General features: G+C 38.4%; 1 protein-coding gene across 6 annotated transcripts in view; it reads left to right on the top strand.

Annotated features, from left to right (window-relative positions):
* The window catches only part of CTNNA2 (catenin alpha 2), a 1,043,800-nt gene that overhangs the window by 573,556 nt on the left and 453,584 nt on the right, over nt 1–16,660 (top strand). The window contains exon 7 of one of the 6 annotated variants that reach the window (XM_023529440.1): nt 10,941–10,945. The exons of the other annotated variants lie outside the window; for them this stretch is intronic. Within the exon in view, the coding sequence (XP_023385208.1) occupies nt 10,941–10,945 (5 nt within the window). The remainder of the gene's footprint in view (nt 1–10,940; nt 10,946–16,660) is intronic. 6 annotated transcript variants of the gene reach the window in all.

The raw sequence follows: 16,660 nt of genomic DNA, 5'->3' as shown, positions 1-16,660 counted from the left end.
TTGATCAATAGTCCTGAGATATTTTTCCTTAACCACACAGTCTTTGTTAACTGCATTACTATTGTTTTATTCATTTGTTTCTCAGTCATTCCTTCACTCATCCTAAAAATATTTTTAGAATACATACTCCATGTCAGGGTTTTCTATGCTTGGCACTATGAACATTTTGAGCTAAATAATTCTTTGTTGTGGGAGACTTTGCATTTTAGGATGTGTAGCAGCATCACTTGCCTTTACCCATTAGATGTCAGTAACACTTCTCTCAGCTGTGACAATGAAAGATGTCTTCAGACATTGCCAAGTATCCCCTGGGGGACAAAATCACCCCTGGTTAAAAGCCACTGATCTGTGCCAATCACCCTTCTAGGCACTGTGGATACAGGAATGAACACAATTTCAAAATTGTACAAGTGCATACATTATATAATGTTGACATAAGAAAATCTCCTTGGTTACTATCCTAAGTTTCTTGCCTGAGATGAATGATCTATGTAAAAGCATCTGCACGCAAGGAAGATATTTACAGACCCACAAGACTGTAGATGGCAGCAAAATACATTCCTGAGTTGAATTCTCCCTAGAAGATCCTTCTTGTCTACCCTCAAAGCATTCTTTCTCCATAGTCATTCATGCATTCATCCATTCATCGAACAAGTATTTATTGATATTCCACTGGGTCTCAAGCATGTTGTTATATTTGATTCCTTTTCTCACTCTGATTAGTGTTACCCATAAACCTCCATCACTAGCCACTACTGGGAGAGATTAAAAGCTATTCATTTACAGCATCATGCTGCCTCCCAGTGCATTTCTGTTAAACTACCCTGTGCTCAGTCTATAGAGAATACTATCTAGGGATTCACTATCCAATTAAGCAAGAAATTAGTGCCTATCCTTTGGGCATACTCAAAGGAAAGTGATGGGATGTGTCCTTCATTTGACCATGCACCATTTTGGAGGTTGGGGCATCTTGTTTCAGAAGCACTGGGAGCACTTTCCCAGCAGATCGAGGTCTACAAGAGAGAGTGCTGTTGTCCATGGTAGTTGCCATAAAGGCCCATAGTTGTTGATGTCAAATGTATATAACTTTAGATAAAAGGTTTCTTTTTTCCTCCAAAATTCTTCATTTGCAACTCACATGCTCTAACCTTGGTCTTAGTTGCTGTGGTGGATTAAGGTTTCTGCAATTTCTTTGCCACTTTGTCTGTTGAAAAGTGGAGTCTGCCCCGATCTCCTGTTGAATCTCTTGGTTTGTACTGATAGATTGTGGCAGATGTAAGTTGCGTACTTTCCAAGGTCAGACCTGAAGAAATTTTTAGCTGCTACTTTCACTGCTTTGGGATACTTCCTCTCAGAATCCAGCTTCCATGCAAGAAAACGTCAAGTCATACAAAGGAGAGCTGAGGCTCTCCGATTGACAGTCCTAGCCGAATCCTCAGACAACAGTGAGCCCCATCTGACAGCCGTGTGAGTGAGGCCATTTTGGATCCTCCATTATACTAGGGCCCTAGTGAATGCATACCATGTGGAACACAGATGAACTGTCCTTGCTAAGCTGTAACCAAGTTGCAGAATTGCAAACAAATTAATAATGATTTTTGTGGTAAGCCACAAAATTGTGAGGTGGATCGTTACTCATGAATTGATTCAACAGTTGCTCCTGAAAATTTCTTTCCTCCGAATTCTACTTTCTTATTAGGAAAGTAGATACCTATTGGCCCAGTTAACTGTGCCAGGTATGGGGGTTTAAATTTAGCTTCTCAGTTCAATGAATTTTCTTGCCTTGAGGAGAGAAATAGTCTCTAGTACTATCCAGATCACTCCTCCTTGCTCTAGATTTAGGACACCAAACCCTCACTTAAACTGATTAACCAAAAAGAGTGATTTTTCTAATTATAAAACCAATTAATAATGAAAATAGTAAAAAAAAAAGAAAGTAAAAGAAAAGAGAGCAGTCTCTTGTTTTTAATCACAGATACGTTGCCAGTGTGGGTTACAGGCTCGAGATAGAAATGCCAAATGGATAAAAATACTCCTGTTGGGAATTGGGGTGCTACCCAGGGATGTCAGGATCAAGAGCCAACCACTCACCAGTCATGATAAACTCCTGTATGACTTCCTTTCAGCCTTTCTCACAATATGCTGCTTGTAAATCATTTTGAGAAGGCTCTGAATCCCTAGCTTTTAGCAAAGTCCTGTTGCGTTGCTGTGTATGCTTTTCTTCTATGAAATATTTACTGGTCAACCTGAGCCCTTTGCAGAAGACTAATGCATTCCCTCTCCTGTTTTATTGGCAGTCTTCTGTATTAGAGTCTGTTATACCATGTGGTGGACTTCTCAGCCCTTACCCCTCCTCCCCCCACACCCAATCCTGTTATGATGTTCATTTGTCACATGTAGTGCTGTGGTTCAGTAGAGAAACACAATTGATATGCCGTCAAATTGCTCCTGACAGAGTGGTTTTAAAAGCTTTTAGAGTGGATGTACAGGGGGAAGTTTTGTCTTCATGGAGTCAGGGTGGCTCATCTGTCTATATTACATGTCTAACAGTTACACTGAACAAGAATGACACTTTAAATAAGAGTAAGTACAGCTTAACTTTTTAATGTCATTCTTCAGAGCCAAGGACTTGATTTTTTTGTTGTTGTTTATGTACATAGTTCAATTTATAATATAGGCTTTCTTTCTTTCTCCTTTCTTTCTTCCATTGCTGATATCTAAATGTCTCTGTTTTCACTTTAGTTGGTAGAATGTTCTTTTTTTGCGATGTTAAGAGATTTTATTTCTTAAAAGACATTGCCAACTTTCTTTCTGCTCAGATTTAAAGGTAGCCAGTCTTGTCTGGATGCAGGGATCTATAAAAGGTGGCATCAGCAGCATCAGAAAAGACTATAGAGAGAAGTTAGGGAAGGGGATCATCTTGTGAAACACAAGGAACTGGATATTAAAGGTCAGCCATCAGGTTTGCAAGGGAAACCTAGAAAACACAAATGTCGGTGATCATGGATCCAGGTGGCATGATCCAACTCTTCCAAAGAATCAACTGTCAGGAGATCTCCAGGCACAAAATGCAACAGGTGCTCCCACATCCCGATGAATAGTCCTGGAATGAGGCCGTGTAGGTGGGAGAGCTGGGGAGCAGCACCAGAAGCAGAGTGTGGGCCTTACCACCCAGGCAACTTGTTACTGTCACAAGCTTTTCTTTTGTGAAATTTAGTTCTGGGTGAGCGTGGTTTGCCCAGGCTCTTTGCCAAGTGTTAGTTCTGTTTCTCTGAGATTATGAAAGTTTGTGAAGAAGGTATGCTGTAGAGACCATAGTTCCCTTTAGGTTCCATGAGAGAAAACTCTTCCTTTTCAAAATAAAACCCAGAATTTCCCAGGTGTGGTATTGGAAAGAGCATATCCAAGTAAGGAGGAAAGGTTGACCATTGCCCTTCTCTGTACCCCAATTTCATTTTCTCTCAGCAGAGCCACTTCTCTGTTCCTGCTTCATGTACCCTTCCCCACTGTTGAGTAGACAATAATCTCTTTCACTTGATGCAGCATTAGCACTGCTGAGCAGGCTGGGATTTACCAAATTAAATAAATAAAAATAAATAAATAAAAGTAAATCTCAGAAAAAAAATCTTAATATTCCATCTTATAAAAGGTTCTGTTCCTCTTACAATTTATAATACAGATGCTTCTCAGCCTATGATGGGGTTACGTCCCAATAAATCCATCCTAGGTTGAAAATAGATTTAATACATTTAACCTACTGAATGTCACAGCTTAACTTAGCCTATCTTAAATTTGCTCAGGGCATTTACATTAGCCTACAGTTGGTCAAAATTATTTTCCTGCCACTGCCCAGCATCATGAGACAGTATTGTACTTCGTATTGCTAACTTGGGAAAAGATTAAAATTCATAATTTGAAATATGGTTTCTTCTGAATGCATACTGCTTTCACACCATTGTAAATTTGAAAAATCATAAAATTGAACCATTATAAGTCAGGGGCCATATGAATAAGCTTTATTTCTTCTTCCTTTCTTTCTTAATTTGCAAATGTCTAAGTGTCTCTATTTTCAGTTTAGATGCCGGAATCTCTTTCTCTTGAGATATTAAGAGATTTTATTTTTACTTATTTATCTTTTAGGACTCACTGTGCTCTTCACACTCTGTCTAAGATATCTGTCTCTGACATGGCTATGGATACACACACATATACAGACACGCACACGTGCACCCACACCATAGCCATTCGACAAGGCTCAACCCAAAACAAATGTCAACCTCCCTGTCCTCCACAGCCAATTATAGTTTTTCCTTCCTTTATGTCAAAACTTTTCCATATTTCCAGATCCTGTATGTAGTTCTCTAGGCATTACAATGGGGATACCCCTTAAAAGACACTGTTTATGTAACGTACCTATGTAACTACAGGCCTGGCAGGGTTAAAAAGAGTGCCCAAGTAGGCACTGGAATTCCAGGTGGCCAGTTCCTTTCCAAGTATTATTGGTTAGCTTTGCCTAAAGAAGGTCTTCATTTCTGGATACAGAGAATAATCAATTAGACTGAATAATAAGAATTGAAAATAAAGCAAAGACAGTTATTCACTTTCTAAAGATTTATTAGACAATGACCGAAGATATAGATGATTAATCACAATTTTAAGACACAGTCAGGATCTTGTTTAAACACGAAAACGTATGCCTGAAAGATGAATAGTAATAGCTAAAGTGTTCATTCCAAGCCTGTTCTTCATTTTCTGCAGCCCTGCCTGTCCTCTTGGCTTCTTGGGTCTTGTGCTGGTCATCGCCAGGTTCAGAGGCTCTAGGAACCTATCTGCTCAGCATCTGATTAAAATGGCGAAGTGGTTTCTGGCTACACCATGGAAAGCCTTTTTATAGATGGGCACACTGTGTTGCTGCTGCCACCACTGATATGGCTGAGATGGTACCTTCATGTGGCTTGAACATTAAGGAAGAGCTTACAGCCTAGGCTGCGCTCAGCCTGTCTCTCTCTCCCTCCCTCCTCTTCTCATTGTCTGCTCTCAAAGCACCACCTTCTGACTTCCAAGTTCCATCTCAAACACATCTTCCTACTCAAGGAGTCAGGAGAACTGCGGCGCCTGGGTTGGACCTTTGGGGTTGGACTAGAGGAAGTCTGGAATGCCACACTGAGGGATCTTGGATTCTTTAGGCAACGCAGAGTCTCTGTGATTTGTGTATTTTCAAATTCCAAGCTGCAGCTTTGAGGATTTTCAGATCTTGGAAACTGGGCTTTAGAGAAGGACTTACAAGGTCTCAGGGGACCATTTGGGGAGCAAGACCACAAGTTGTAACCCTTGCATTTAAATAAACGCTGGTGTTTGTTCATTGCATTTGTACCCTATAATAATTGCCTATTTAAGGTAGAACACAGCACTAGAACAAAATTTTTGCCCTTTTTCCCTTTGTGGCTTCTGAAAAAGGATATTTATACTGGTACTGTACATTTTTATTCAACTTGGAAAAATATGTCATCCTTTCATTTTCATGCTGATCACAGAACTATTTGCTCTTTAATGTTAGATCTGATAGCAAGTGGGTAGTCTGCTGGGACACACAGAGGGAACCAGTCTCCCATTAGTTTCACCTTTTAAAGGTGAAGCTGAAAGCTCAGGCTGTTTCCCACATAGTTACCCATCTAGGATCAACAGAGGGCTGATCAAGTACAAAAACGAAGGTTGGGGACGGAGCATCTCTCTGTGGGCTTAACTTTTCTTTCCTTCTGTCATGTCCTTTTCTTCATGCCTCTCTACTGGGCAATTTCCTCCCAGGCTTCATGTCTTCAAGCTGCCTGGAAGCTAATGTATTCTTCTATTGGGTCTACATGTATTCCCCTCCCAGTCAATATGCTATGCCTCTTCCCCTGCAACAGTGATACTGAGATTTTTTTCTCCTTGTCTGATCCATCTGGATTCAAGTTCACATCAAATGCAGCACACACCTTGGAATGGAATTCAGTTCTCCCAAGGAAATGGGCATGGTTTCTCTTAGACTGCAGCTTGGTGTGGGTTATACAGTTAAGAGCTTTGGACTAAGAGTTCTAGCTATAAAATGATTGTGAAATATATAGTAAGAGCCACAAAATAGAATTTCTCTACTTTATGAGCCGCCTTTCAAAACTAATGATGACCCACAAATTTCTTCCCTCATTGTGTTGAGCATTTCTCAGTGTTTCTTACACATGCTGTAGAAAGTACTTGTCCTAGTGACACAGGATTTCTGCCATTGTCCTACTCCGTCTTGTTCCTTTTCCCTGTGGTCCTAGTTAATGGCCAATGTGACAGCTATGCCACCAACATCCATGGCATGTATCATCACTTTTGGATGAGGTTCACTCAAGTCCCCATGGTTCCTGCTGGTCCTAATTTCTGTGTGATGGCAGTAGCACATAATGTTTCTGGCAAGGGTTGCTGTGCCTGATGTCCGGAGGACAGTTGCAGCTGCCAGTGCTACCTCTTGTATTGCCGACTCCAGTCCTTTCATCATCCTGCCGCTCGTGCCAACATTGCTGCTGCCACCTCCAAAATCACTGATGCTGCTGGCACTACAGCACCTCTTCCCCTTACTCTTCAGTTACTGCACTGCCCTAGGCATCAAACAAAGGTCCACAGGGCTGGGCCAGGTGGCACTCGGACCACTTGTATGCTTCCCTCCCTGGAAGATGCAGGCTACCCAGTAAGGGGAGAGAGGCATAGGATGAGCGCTATAAAAAAACAGTGAGCTCAGGGTTAAGAGAATTGGGGTATACTTTTTTTTTTGCCTTTCTAGACTGTTTTTATAGGGTTAATTAAGACTACTTGATCCCTGAGATCCCTTCAAAATCTCATAGTCTGTAAGGTTTTTTAGTGGAGACACAGGACTTCTGGATGAATGGCAAAAGACAGATGGCATAAGCTTATACAGACCTAAAAGGAAAACCAAGGACTCCTGACATTTTGATTCATGACATTGCACGTGTGAGCCCGTGCATGCTGGCATGGACATGCATATGGGCACATGTGTATATGCACGTGGGTGTGCATGTGTCATTTCTGTATGTTGTATTGGTAATATAAGTTTCTCAGAAGAGGGGCTAGTACTAATTATAATTCCATGAACTCCCAAGCATGTACTCTTATGCCAAGCCGTGGAATTCCATAAGTGTTTGATAAAGAAAAACATTCTTTTAAAGTTTTCCATTCAGAGCACTTTTCATTAGTAAAAGCTCCAAATGATTAGGAACAAAGTGCTTAATATTCTACAGCAACTCCACCCAGTCAGCACATCAAAAGCTACCAAGAAGGGACAAGATAAATCAAAGAAATGCAAATGAATAGGATGTTGCCACCTTTTCTTTATCGTGCTTAAAAAAATATATAGTTAAAAATTTTCCCACTGGTACAAATATGTTTTGCTCTCAAAAGTACTGGTGAGGTGAGGAAGATGCTGGGATATTTGTACCTACCCAGTACCCACTCTGGCCTTAGCTACTTTCCCTCTAGAATTCAGGAATCTTTGGGAATGTTAAGAACTAGGTAACAATAAACCCAAAATAATTGGATTAGTTTTGATTATCCTGCACTTTCCCTTTAAGAACTCCAGCCCCTAACATTCTTTCCAGATTGTTCTAGAAGTCTCCAGAGATCTCAGCTGTGTTTCTAAAAGCAGCCATTGTGACACCATATGGGTTGTCCGCCTTTCCCTCCTGCTCCCTCAGATCACTGTGGTGAAATCTCCAGTGATTGGCAGCCAGGCCCCTCTGCCCAGTGACAGCTCTGCCTCTGCTGCTTGTGCCAGAAAGGCACCACTTCCATGTTTCAGTGTCAGTGATAAAGATGCTGTTGTCCGAGGCTGAAAGTGCTGTGTGTGGCTCTTCCAGCATTCTCAGGGGCTCACTGAGGGGTCTTTACCTCCTGAGAACAGCCTGTGTTCTTGTCCATTCTCAATATTTGTCATCTGGTCCCTCCCGAGTGCCTTTTCTTCCGGGCTAAGGCAAAAGATGATCAGTGGCTTTAATGAGCTTAAAGCAGCAGCTCCTGGAATGTTACCCTCCCAGATGAGATAATGCCTCACAGGGACTAAAATGTGACCGCCTGTGGTCCTTAAAGAACAGTCCCGACTGTGCCAGGTGTTGGCCTAGTTTGGAGGGAAGGAGCGGCCTTCCTGGAAGCTGAAACTGCCTGTTTCACATGTGCATCTTCCTCTTCTGTTCCCTCTTCTTCCTCCCTGCTTCCTCTTTCCCTGACTTCCACAACACATACCACATGAATGAGGCTTTATCCCACAGGTAAAAGGAGTCAGCCGATGAGGTAGGGGACATGGAGAGTGGCATAGGTAATGTCAAAGGAGGAGAAGAAACAGAAACCTCCCTTCTACTTATAAGAGAAAACTTCGAATCCTTTGTGAGGTTGTTTGGTTGCTAGAGAACACTGCAGGAATAAGTAGTAGTGGTAGTATGTTCAAATTGCATAGTTCTCCCTGAAATATAAGAGAGAATATAAATAATGAGATTATAAATTTCCATCCTGACTCTCCATTTCCTAGCTGTGCAACCTTGGACAAGATACTCAGCCTCTCTGGGTTTCAGTTTCCTCATCGAGAACATGGAGATAATATTAGTGTCTGTCTCATAGGATTATTAGGAAGATCTAAATGAAAGAAGGCCTAGAATTATGCCTGACACATAATTAGTGACTGAAGAATATTAGCTATGACACTGAAATTTCCTGTTACAATCATTATTATTTAGGCACTGCCACCCACACTGAGTTCTGCAGTTGATTTGGTTTGATTATTTTCCTTGGAGAAAGCCTGTGGCTTTTTAGCTATGAAGCATTTTTTATTCTCGTGGTATTTATGAAAGATGTAAAGTGGCATCGCAGAAGGGCCTCTAGCTATTGGAAAGGTGAATTGCCCATTGTTTTAATTAGAAGAGATATTTTCAGGTAGTGCCCTGAAAACTGAGATGATTATTTTGAAGAGCTACTGCTAATGGGGAGACATCTTATCAAGGTGTGGGTTTCCACAGTGCCGAGAGCCAAGTTCCAGGAATAAACTGAGCTAGAAAATATACTCTGAGCATTGCATGTGAATATGAAGGGCAGGAAGCCCCAAAACATGTGACATTAGAGCGATTTTCTCAGAGACAGTGTCCTATTCTGTTAGCTCCTCTGGTCAGGTAAATTGTTTTAGGCCTTCCCCGGCGTTCTGTGTTTTTGTTAGGATAGGCCAGGTTATACTGAGAAACCGACTAACCTCCAGTCCCAGTGATTTAAAACCACGAGGAGTTATTTCACTAGAGCAACGGTCCCCAACCATTGTGGCACCAGGGATGGTGCTCCTATGAGAATCTAATGCCTGATGATCTGAGGTGGAGCGGAGGCGGTGATGCTAGCGCTGGGGAGCGGCTGCATATACAGATGAAGCTTCACTTTGCTCTGCTCTCCCACTGCTCACCTCGTGCTCTGCAGCCCGGTTCCTGAGGGGATTGGGGACCCCTGCACTAGGGGGATGGTTATTGGTCCGCTCCTCCACATATGAACTCAGAGACCCAGGCTGATGGAGTCTCCACCTGTAACAACAGCCTTTCTCAAATGTTGTAAATTTCCTGATCTTCGTCACATTCTTTAAAAAATTGAGGATCCCAAGGCACTTTTTAAAAGTGGGTTATATCTCTAGATATATACTGCATTATGAATTAAAACTAAGATTAAAAATACGTATTTCTAAGTTCATATAAAAATAGTGATAAATCCTTGTGTTCTAATCATTTCCTATTCACCCCACTGGTGATAGAGGGATTCCTGCTCTAAAATTATGAGATGGACAAACACACAGTATCCTCCACTAGACAGATGAGATTGACAGCTGTTGATTAGTCACTCAGACTGTGATTAGTCACTGAGTATACTCTCAGACAGGGGAAGGAGGACACCACACGCCTGCGAGCCTCACCATGCATCTTCTATCCAACGTTCTAGGTCACTGCTGCCCAGATTTTAGTGTGCAGAAGAATCACCTGGAGTTCCTGTAAATGCAGATTCTTATTTAGTGGTTCCGCAGTGGGACCGAGGTTCCGCATTTTTGAGAAGCTCCAAGGTGATGCATATGCTGCTGGTCCTGAGACCATCCTGACAATTGTAAGGCTCTAAACTCAATCCCAATACATATCCTCTGGGGGCCCATTCTCCTTAATGATTTGTTTGCCTCTTATTCCAGAAGAGACTTTAGCCATAATTCAAGATGTAAATATGAGGATTTTCAGTTTTTCTTATAGCTGCCCTGACTAGATATGATGGATTCCCCTTTTCTACTTTACAGTAACTCTCTTAATAAAATATGCCCAGATTCTATATTTTTTCACTTGCTTTCATTTACTTTTAAATAAAACCTTTATTTTCTCAGTTTCTAAGTTTCAATCTTGTATATGCTTCAGAGCTCATCATCTCTCCACTGTAGCAATCGGGTTTGAGGGAACAGGTACAAGGACAGCTTGGTCTTGGCTGTTACATCTCACATCTTTTAATTTTGGTGCTTGTGGCTGGACAAAAGGAAGAAGGAATAGACCAGAGTCTCCTCACTTGACCGTTCACTCTTTTTGGTTAGCCAGGCTTGCTGCCTAGGGACTCAGCATTGACAGGTTGTGGGTAATGCATGCGCTGCTGGCGAGGGTGCTTCTTTGAGCAGTTGCCTTATTGTGGTGATCCCTTTTGGCCGTTTCCTCCAGCTTCTTAACCCTTGAACTGGAATTGTATTAGGAACTGCAAGGTCCCCCATTTTCCCTTCTCATGCCTTTGAAACTAGGCAAGGTCTGATGTTCCTGCTTCTCCAATATAAAGAGCTCAAGAGAAGAGATAGGCCCTTCTTTGTCAGCACTTCCCTTTCATGTCTCCTGTCTCCAATTCTTGTCTTACTCTGTTATTACCAGTGCAGGTCAGCTAGTCTGCTGCCTAAGTCTATGTATAGCAAAAAGGAATAAAATGTAAATCATTCCTTGTTGTAAACCCCACCACTATTTACAGATTATCCTCTTGGTCTCGGGGTAGAAAAACATGTTCTTCTATTCCCCGTAAGAGGAGATAGGTGAAGCAAAGAGCTGCTTTTAATGAAAATTGCAATTTCCAAAAATGTTCCTACTTTTCTCTCCACTGTGTCACTATACTGAACAGGAAGGCGGAGGGGTGGTTTGTGTGAGAGAATCCTGTAGTAGTTCTCAGTAAGCCCAGCAGGAATGGGACGGTTCCAAAGTGGCAAGTCCCTGGAAACTTGGTTCCTCCGTTGTCAACAATGGGCTTTAAACACGACTGCAAGACAACTGGAAAAATCCTAGTTGACTGCCTATTAGATATGTGTATGCATTGCATCAAATCTGATCATCAGTCAAGTGAAGATTCGTGACCATTTTTTTGTTCGTTTATCAAAACCATATCAAGCAGAGCGTGGGCAAATGAATGGTTTCTATTTTTTTCTCAGCTGTTCTGGTGCTGTGTACATTGCCAGAATCAGGCCAAGGGAAGGTAGTTATTCTAATTTTCAACACCTGCTGTGTCTGAGAACGTGTGATGCATAGGGAGAAACAGACATGCTAAAAAGAGTATGGTGTGTCTGTGATGTTTGCTCTTATTTTATAGATTTGTGTCCACAGATGCATGTCCCCTCAATTTACTAGTACCCCAGAACTCAGTTCTGCAGCTGCATAAGATGATGAGTCCGGAGGCTGTGCTTGCCTCAGCTAAGTGCTATGTTCCCTAATTGAAGGTCAAACATAGAGACTGGGCAGAAAATTTAACAATCCTTTTTTTGCATCTATTGATATTCAAGTTCTCTTCAAATCAGATTTTTTCTTTCTATGCTGTGCAGCTTGCTGAGACTCTCATGAGATTTCAAATATGAAATTGACCTATCAATTAGGTAAAAAGCAGCTTAATTTTTGAAATTCAACCACTTCATCCAGCATCTCTTCAATTGATGTGTTTTTGAATACAAATGTCAGAAATAGCCTCTTCCACCTGCTTAATTATGAATCAAAGAGATGATTGGAGAGCAGGGTTGCCTCTGGTTCTGAGCTCCTTCGATGCCTCCATCCACCAATTTTCTGGATCAGTGGCCTTCAAACATTTTGACTCAAGCATATCCCCTAAAAGAGTTCTGGAATACTGCGAGTTATCTCAAACATTTTATGTTTTAATTTGAAATAATCATAGATTCACATGTAAGAAATACTACAAAGTGATCCTCTATAACCTTTACCGACATTCCCTCAGTGGTGACATCTTGCAGAACCGCAGTACAGTGTCACAACCAAGATGTCGACATTGATATAGTCAAGATACAGAACCTTTCTATCACCACGAGGATCCACCGTGCTGTCCTTTTACAGCCACATCCACTTCTCTCCCAGCCCTGCTCCCTCCTTTCCCTGTGGCAACTATTAATCCTGTCTCCATTTCTATAATTTCATCATTTCAAGAATATTGTATATCTGGAATCATACAGTATGTAACATTTGGAAATTGGCTTTTTTCACCCAGCATAATTCTCTGAAGACTCATCCAGGTTGTTCTGTATATAAATAGTTTGGCCATTTGCCCATTGAAGAACATGCAGTTTGTTTCCCAGCTTTGACTATTATGAATAAAGCTACAAAACAAAAACAAAAACAAATACAAAAAAAACAAGTTTTAGTCTGAAAACAAGACTTCATTTATCTGGGGTATCTCATTAGTGCAATTTGGGTGATTGACTATAACATTCTACAATCTCATCACAATGTGTAAACTGATCCAGTTTCTCCTCATCCTTACCAGAATTTGGTTTCATCACTTTTTTTTTGTTTTTTTTTTTTTTAAATTTTAGCCATTCTGATAAGTATGTAGTGATATCTCAGTGTGGTTTTATTTTGCATTTTCATAATGACTGATGATGTTGGACATCTTTTCAGGAGCTTATTTATCTGTGTATCATCTGGTTGAAATTTTTCTTCATGTTTTTTCCTCATTTCTAATTAGATTGTTGGTTTACTGTTGAGTTTTGAGAGTTTTTAAATAAATTCTAGGTATTATCCTTTGTACGATATGGAGTTTTCAGTATTTTCTATCACTCTATATAGTTTCTCTTTTAATTTTAACAGGGCCTTTTACAGAACAAAAGTTTTTAATTTGATGAAGTCTCATTTATCATTTTTTTCTTTTGTGAATTGTGCTTTTGCTGTCAAGTCTGATAACTCTTTGCCTAGTCCTAGATCCTGACAAAATTTCTCCTATTTTTTTCTACAGCTTTTCCATTCTCCATTTTCCATTTAAGTTATGATGCATTTTATGTTATTCTACTTATTTATTTATTTATTTATTTTTGCGTAAGGTGTGAGACTTAGGTCAAGGCTCACTTTTTTTTTTAAATGGACATCCAGTTGCTCCAGCACCATTTACTGAAAAAGCTGTCCTCTCCTCATTTAAATGCTGTTATACTTTCAGCGAAAGTCACATGGGCACATTTGTGCATGTCATTTATGTATTCTCTTTTATGATCCATTGATCTGTTTCTGTTTCTCCATCAACAACATACAATCTTGATTGCTGTAACTATAAAATAGATCTTGATATGAGTAGACTGATTCTTTCCACTTTCTTCTTTTTTCAAAGTTATTCTAGTTCCTTTATCTTCTCACATATGTTTTAGAATAATCTTATCTAAATCCACAAGGACTTTTCCTGAGATTTTGATAGGAACTGTGTTAACAAGTATATCAATTTGAAGAGAATTGACATATTTATTATGTTGAATCTTCCAACCCATGAACATGTATGTGTCTCTTTTTAGATCTTTAAAAAAATTTTTTTTCAGCATTGTATAGTTTTCAGCATACGAATGGAATTTATAGATTTCTTTCTAAGTACTTTTGTATATAATTATAAATAGCATTATATTTTTAAATTCAGCATTAGGTATTTATTACTACTATGTGAAATATAATTATCTTTTATGTATATTATATCTACAACCATGCTGAACTTACTTATCAGTTCTCGGAGATTTTTGTTGATATTTTAGGATTTTCCATGTAGACAGTCACATTATCTGCAAATAGATATTTAGTTCTTCCTTTTCAATCTATATGTCTTATTTCATAGACTACCTTAATGTACTGACTTGAACTTCCAGCACTATATAGAATAAGAGTGGTAAGAATAGAAATCTTTGTTTTCCAATTTCATGAGAAAAGCATTCAGTCTTTCAACATTAAGTATAATGTTAGCTGTATAATTAAAATAATTATGTATTAATATAAATATTAGGTTTTTTATAGATACTATATCAGGTTGAGGGAGTTCTCTATTCTTATTTTTCTAAGAGTTTTGATCATGATTGGCTGTTAAATTTTGTCAGTTGCTTTTTGTCATCAACTAATATAATCATGTAATTTTTATTCTTAACTTGTTTTTATGGTGGATAACAATGTTTGATTTCCAAATATTAAACTAGCCTCATACTCCTGGAATAAACTCCACTGGATTATAGTATATGATTCTTTTTTATGTATTGCTGAATGATATTTGATAATATTTTGTTAAAGATTTTTGCATATGTTAATGAAGGATATTGGTTTGCAGTTTTCTTTACTTCTTTGTCTGTTTTTGTTTTCAGAATATTACTAGTTTTATAAAATGATTTTAAAGTGGATCTCCTATTTTCTGGATAAGATTTATAGAATTGGTTTTAATTTTTCTTTAAACGTTTGGTAGAATTTTCCATTGAGACCATCTGGGAGAAGAGATTTCTTTTAAGACTTTCTCTTTGATCCATTAGATTAAGAAGTATGTTGTTGAGAAACGTTTGGAGATTTTCCTATTATCACTCTGTTATTGCTTTTTAGTTTGATTCCACCGTGGTAAGAGAAAACAGCTATAAGATTTCAATATTTTTGGATTTGTTGAAATTTGTTTTATGACCCAGGATTTTATCTATCTTGGAACATGTTCTGTTCACACTTGAAAAGAATGTGTATTCTGCTATTACTAGATGCAGCGTTCTAGAAAAGTTTATTAGAATCCCGTTGATTGCTGGTACTGTTTAGTTCTTTTATATTCTTGTTTATTTTCTGCCTTGTTATTCTATCAATTGTTGAGAAAAGAATGCTGAAATCTTTTGCAATAATTGTCGCTTTTTCTATTTCTTTCAGTTCTATGAATTTTTGCTTCACATATTTTGCAACATATTTAATACATACACATTTAGGATCATGATGTCTTCTTGGTCCATTAACCCTTTTATAAAATATTTCTCTGTCTTTGGTATTTTATTTTCTGTAAAGTCTAACATTCATATAGCCACTTCTGCTTTTCTTTGATTGATATTTATATGATGTATATTTGTCCATCCCATCTTTTAAATGGCCTATTTTTTAATACTTTAATATTTTAATATTTGAAGTAAGTCTCTTATACAGTATAAAATTGGGTAATATTTTTTAATCCAGTCCTGCCAATCTCTGCCTTTTTATTAGTATTTAGGCCATTTACATTTAATGTAGTTATTACATGTTAGGGCTTCATTTTATTTTTGTTTCCTCTGTTTTTCATTTGTTTTCCACTGTACTGCCTTCTTGTGTGTTACTTAATCTTTTTTTAAATTTTATTTTTATTTATCTATACTAGGTCTCTTTGTATAGCATTATTAGTAATTGACCCAAGCATTACATTATTTACACATAAATTATTACATAAAATCAATTAGTATTGCCATTTTACCAGTTTAAGTGAATTATAGAAACCTTTGTTTCTTAACTTTCCCATTATAATGTAATGATCTCTAGTATTTTCTATATATACATTTAGAACTACATCAGTGTTATAATTTTTGTTTCAGCTATCAAACAGAATTTAAAATACTCAAAAGGAGAGGAAAAACCTATTGTATTTACTTATGTTTTTATTTACCATGTTTCCTTCTTCCTGATATTCTGAGATCTTTAGCCCTCTTTCAGGGTAGATCTACTGATGACAAACACAGTTGTTTTATCTCTAACTGAGCATATCTTGATTTCTTCAAATTTCTTTAAAGGATGTTTTCGTAGAGTACACAATTTTAGCTGACAGTTTTTATTTTAACACTTGAAACATATTGTGACACCTCCTCCTGGCCTCCACGTTTTCTGATGAGAAATCTGCTATTATTTGAATAGATTTTTTTCCATTGTAAAATATTATTTTTCTCTGGCTTCTTTCAAGACTGTTTCTTTTTCCTTAATTTTCAGAAGTGTAATAATGGTTTGTCTTGGTATAAATTTTTTTTGGTTTATCATGTTCAGGATTTATTAAGCTTTTCGAATCTCTAGGTTTATATCTCTGGACAATTCTGGAAGTTTCCAGCTATTTTTGCTTTGAGTATTTTTTCAGATCCACCCTCTTTCTTTTCTTTTTCAGGGACTCCAATGACACAAATGCTAGATTTTTTTAAAAAATATGACTCCACAAGTTCCTGAGCCTGTGATAACTTTTCTTCACTGTTTTTTCTCTGTTGTTCAAATTGGCTAAATTCTATTTTTCTGTCTTTTAGTTCACCAATTTTCTCTTCTGTTCTTTCCATTAGATTGTTAAATCCATCCACTGGCGTTTTGTTTCATTACTGTATTTTTTTCAATTTTACAAT

Source organism: Pteropus vampyrus, unplaced genomic scaffold (assembly GCF_000151845.1).
Source record: "Pteropus vampyrus isolate Shadow unplaced genomic scaffold, Pvam_2.0 Scaffold37, whole genome shotgun sequence".
Classification (NCBI taxonomy): Eukaryota; Metazoa; Chordata; class Mammalia; order Chiroptera; family Pteropodidae; genus Pteropus; species Pteropus vampyrus.
The sequence above is the reverse complement of the archived record's forward strand: the minus strand, read 5'-3'. Positions and strand labels throughout refer to the sequence as shown.